This window comes from Triticum aestivum, chromosome 5D (assembly GCF_018294505.1).
Source record: "Triticum aestivum cultivar Chinese Spring chromosome 5D, IWGSC CS RefSeq v2.1, whole genome shotgun sequence".
NCBI lineage: Eukaryota > Viridiplantae > Streptophyta > Magnoliopsida > Poales > Poaceae > Triticum > Triticum aestivum.
In genome coordinates, this window is record NC_057808.1 from 270,544,086 (window position 1) to 270,548,943 (window position 4,858).

Below are 4,858 nucleotides of genomic sequence, written 5' to 3' on the forward strand. Positions count from 1 at the left end.
GAACAGAGGCGAGAGCGGCGAGGAGTAATTGGGATTGCGTTCTGAAGCCTAGTTTCAGCGAACGATCTTTGGACCTGATGTGGCGACGGGCTTGCTTCAAGATCCGTGCGCCTCATCCAACGACAACCAAAGCGTTCGTGCGAATTTGCTTGTTATATGACGTCAGTTCATTAGCTTTTTAGGTAGAAGAAGAAAGATCTATCCGGCATCTTTCATATATTTACAGGTGAAGCTTTGACGCCTCCAATAAATTTCTGAATATTCGGCAAATTAAGGAGAGCGAGCCAACATGTAGGCGTCGATCGACTATGGAAGGAGGAACGCTCATGGTCTCTCCACCGAGCCGGCCTAGAAAGTCGGCACAACGCCGCAGCTGGAGTCGGACAGCGCGGCTGCGGAGAAGTACTGGTCCACCTCGAGGTCGGCGTCGGCGCGCTTGGCGAATCGCCCCTTGATCCGTGGCCTGGTCTCGGCGTAGGCCTTCCGCGACGCGTACCTGATGGTCTTCTCGAACCGCCTCATCTTCCTCTTCTCCCTGTACCGGTGCACCCTGGCCTCCCTGTCCATCGCCATGCCCATGAACTGCGGCGACATGTGCGCCGCCGCTGAGAAGAGGTCGACGCTGCTCTCGCTGCGCCTCATGTACGAGCTGGTCACATCCTGGACGGTGCTACTGTTGTCCGGTGATGATGACATTGAAAGCTGGAAATAACAAGACGAGAGAAGTACGATAAGATGGACATGCATGGAGATCAAGCACTCTAGGTCGATCTTTGGTTACGTACTGTGGCATTAGAAGGGAATTGAGATCAAGGTTTTGCATATCTAGAAATTATTAACAGCTATGTGGAGATCTTATAGGCTTGTAGCTAGGAGCCGAGGACCAACAGTTGCTAGATAGAGATCAAGTCCACAGAATTCATGCAAGTAACTCACGCTGCGTTGGAATGTTGCGCCAAATCCGTACCCATGGTTAGAATTTTGTGCATCGTACGGCATCTCCGCCGTGAAGCCCTGCCGCTCATGCAGCTGCGCCACCGGCTCGCCGGGCACAACGAGCTCGTGGCTGCCCTCGTTGCTCTCCATCCCGTGGCCGCGGTACTCCTTGCTCGACGCGTCCTTCTCGCCTGCTCGTCCGAGGTCAAGGAAGTCAGCGACGAGCGCGTCGCCGAACGCCGGCGCATCCCCCTCCGGGCCCCGGAGCGGGTCCAGCAGCAGCCACGACGTCGCTTCCTCCTCCTCCTCCTCTCCCTCGCCGTCGTCGTAGTAGGACCTCCGGCCCTCACGGATGGGCCAGGAGGAGTTGACGCCGCCGGGCCGGACGACGAAGGCGCCTCCGGCAGGGGAGGCCGGGGCCACGGCGCCCATCGGGACGCGGCGGTGGCGGCTGGCCAGCGTGTTGGCCGAGTGCACGTCCGCGTCGCACGCGGCGCAGAGCGCCGCCGAGTCGGCCCGGCAGTAGAACGCGCACGGCGCCGACCGGCACGAGTCGCAGCGCTGCTGCAGCATGCCGCCGCCGCCGCGCAGCTGGCCACGGAGCTCCGGCTCGGCCTTGATCATCGCCGCGCGCGAGGTCGATCGGTCCAGTTCACCCACCGCTCAGGCGGGCTATATATACGCTTATCCTCTATCCCACTCACCTCCGTCGGCTCTGTCACGCGCAGTGAACAAGCTGGAGCGCAGGGTGCAGCGTGCGGCCTTGTGTTTTGATCTGGTTGGGTTTTCGTCTTGTGGACGAGAGTTAGACAAGTCTGCATGGGGGGACGTCGGCGGGAGAATCCCGGCGGCGACACGTTCGCGGGGTTCGAACGGCTGAGAGAGCCTGGTCCCTTATCTTGTGGCCTGGCGTGCTCACGGTGGGACCGGCTAGAGGGCTTGGTGGGCCCCATAGGATAACGGGTTGCTGCTCCTGGCCAATGCTGCCTTGCACCTTCGACACGTCTCTATGCCCGGTCTCCCATGGCGGACTAGTCAAATCTTATCTGCAAGTTCCGATTGTCAAGGCTGGTTGTGCACGCAATGCCATGTCAGTCTTTATAAATTGCATTCTAAAAAAATGTCTTTATAAATTGCCAAAAAGATATGCAATGCAATTATAGATCAAATGTCAGAATTTCGGTTGGGTGATGGTGAAAGTGTGTTTGAAGATGAGCATTCCGAAGAAGGAAGTGGGCACCGATTTAGGGACGGTCACAGTTTTTTTCAAAAAAGGCTTCTGCTCCGTTTTATAGATAAAGCAACGATCAACTTACAACTCGACACAACACAACACCATACATGCACCCGAGGCAAGATACATAAGTGCCAGAGAACAACTACAACCCCCACCAACTCCAGCTATTTTTTTTAAATAATACATTTTTTAAATTATTTTTCAGAAATATTACACCAAAATTATTATTTTCAAAAATAATACATAGACGGCCATCTGGTAGCCGCTTGGGTCCAGTCAGCCAGGAGGAAGCCTATAGGTGCCCTGCCGGCTGCCAGATGGCCAGTCTGCCAGCAGCAAGCCGACTGGGACTAATTGGCTTGTAGTAAGCCAATTAGTCTTAGTCGGCTTATTGCTGGCCGATAGGTGCATGTGCCCATTTTTCTTTTACTGTTTTTGGTTTTAGTTATTGTTTTCTATTTATTCTAGCTATCAAATGAATTTGATTTGTGTTGAAACTTTTTGCATAAATTACTAGCAATATTAACAAGCCACATATAAATTTTCATAATTTTTGGAACATCACATATTTAGAATTGTATTTGATAGCTCCTGGTGAATATAGATAGGGTTTAAATTTATTTATCCAAATTGATTTTTGTATTTTTATAAATATTAAAATATCGAGGAGAATAGTTTAACATTTTTGTGAAACAATTTGAGATTTTTTGGCTTTTGCATTTGGAACTTGAATTTCAAAGTTGGGTTAATGCAAAAGCCAAAAAAGTTTTCTCAAAAAATTTCACAAAAATGTTTAAACCATTCTCCTCAATATTTTAACATTTGTAAAAATACAAAAATCAATTTGGATAAATAAATTTAGACCCTATCTATATTCACGAGAAGCTATCAAACACAATTGTAAATATGTGATGTTCCAAAAATTATGAAAATTTATATGTGGCTTGTTAACATTGCTAGTAATTTATGCAAAAAGTTTCAACACAAATCAAATTCATTTGATAGCTAGAATAAATAGAAAACAACAACTAAAACCAAAAACAGTAAAAGAAAAATGGGCAGATGCACCTATCGGCCATTAGTAAGCCGATTGGGACTAATTGGCTTACTGCAAGCTAATTAGTCCCAGTCGGCTTGCTGCTGGCCGACTGGATCCCCAATCGGCTTCCTCCTGGCCGACTGGACCCAGTCGGCTACCAGATAGCGGACTATGTATTATTTTGAAAAAAATAATTTTGGCGTAATATTTCTGAAAATTAATAAAAATGTATTATTTATTTTTTTAGCCCAACTCCATGAAGACAAAGGATGAACAATAAAGCACACTTGGAGTCAATGGAGCCCTCAACCGAGCCAACAACGAAGAGGCGAAGTTGATACCCGACGAACCAAGAGTACCAAAGTGGTGTCTTCAGGAGGATTACGACCCCGGAGTGCCACCACCACCCGATCCAAAGGATCAAGATTATCACCCGAAGCACGGCGAAGGGCAAGAAGCAGCCACGACAGAGACTCCATGAAGTTGACGACGTCCATGGATGCCACCACCGATGATTCGGCCAACGCCAACCAGGGGGGTCGCTCGGCAAGAATGCTTCACCTCCGCCCACGATGCGCCAAGACACAACATCTGTCGCACCACCAGCACATATGTCAACCCCGAGCCATGACGCCGCCCCACGACCATGGTAGCTAGGTCGCACCTGAATCATGAGTTCCGCCTACGAACATTGTAGTTCCCACCAGCAGGGTTGCCGCCTTGGAACCAAACATCCTAGATCCCCATCCATGGCCACAGGAGAAGCAACAGACAGGGCCCCTACCGCCCGAGAGCCGCCAGCAGCCGACTTGGCCAATTCGACCAGGGACATAGAGCAACTAGGTTCAGGGAGAGGTCAAAATGCAGGGGCGGACTTCATCCATGACCAGCATCCCCTGTGCCGACGACGGGCGGCCTGACCTCATCAGAGCTACCCATCCCTCCCGTCACCTCTCCAAACATCCCCCTATGCGTCCCTCCATGGCTCCCTACCCGCACGGACACGCCCGACCTTCACGGTTTCATTCTTATTTATATTTGATGTGTGGACACGAGATCTCAAATCAATACCTAGCAGGATCCTTGGATACCATCCAATGTCTCTCGTAAAGTTGTTACGCCTAGGGGATCTTGAAGGAAATATGTCCTAGAGGCAATAATAAAGTTGTTATTTATATTTCCTTATATCATGATAAATGTTTATTATTCATGCTAGAATTCTATTAACCGGAAACTTAGTACATGTGTGAATACATAGACAAACAGAGTGTCACTAGTATGCCTCTACTTGACTAGCTCGTTGAATCAAAGATGGTTAAGTTTCCTAGCCATAGACATGAGTTGTCATTTGATTAACGGGATCACATCATTAGAGAATGATGTGATTGACTTGACCCATTTCGTTAGCTTAGCATTTGATCGTTTAGTATATTGCTATTGCTTTCTTCATGACTTATACATGTTCCTATAACTATGAGATTATGCAACTCCCGAATACCGGAGGAACACTTTGTGTGCTACCAAACGTCACAACGTAACTGGGTGATTATAAAGGTGCTCTACATGTGTCTTCGATGGTACTTGTTGAGTTGGCATAGATCGAGATTAGGATTTGTCACTCCAATTGTCGGAGAGGTATCTCTGGG

At 49.0% G+C, this 4,858-nt stretch overlaps 1 protein-coding gene across 1 annotated transcript; it reads right to left on the reverse strand.

The window, feature by feature from the left end:
- Positions 1-183: 183 nt before the first annotated feature.
- Positions 184-1,763, reverse strand: LOC123120799 (zinc finger protein CO3). Its single transcript, XM_044540793.1, has 2 exons — positions 937-1,763; positions 184-702 (listed from the first exon to the last, which is right to left on the reverse strand). The coding sequence occupies exons 1-2, from the start codon at positions 1,558-1,560 to the stop codon at positions 349-351; spliced, it is 978 nt and encodes a 325-aa protein (XP_044396728.1). The 5' UTR covers positions 1,561-1,763; the 3' UTR covers positions 184-348.
- Positions 1,764-4,858: the final 3,095 nt, after the last annotated feature.

Coding starts and splice junctions, on each gene's coding strand:
- LOC123120799 (XM_044540793.1), bottom strand. CDS start 1,560: ATGATCAAGGCCGAGCCGGAGCTCCGTGGCCAGCTGCGCGGCGGCGGC. Junction 703..936: donor GCGCAACATTCCAACGCAGC/GTGAGTTACTTG, acceptor TGTTATTTCCAG/CTTTCAATGTCATCATCACC.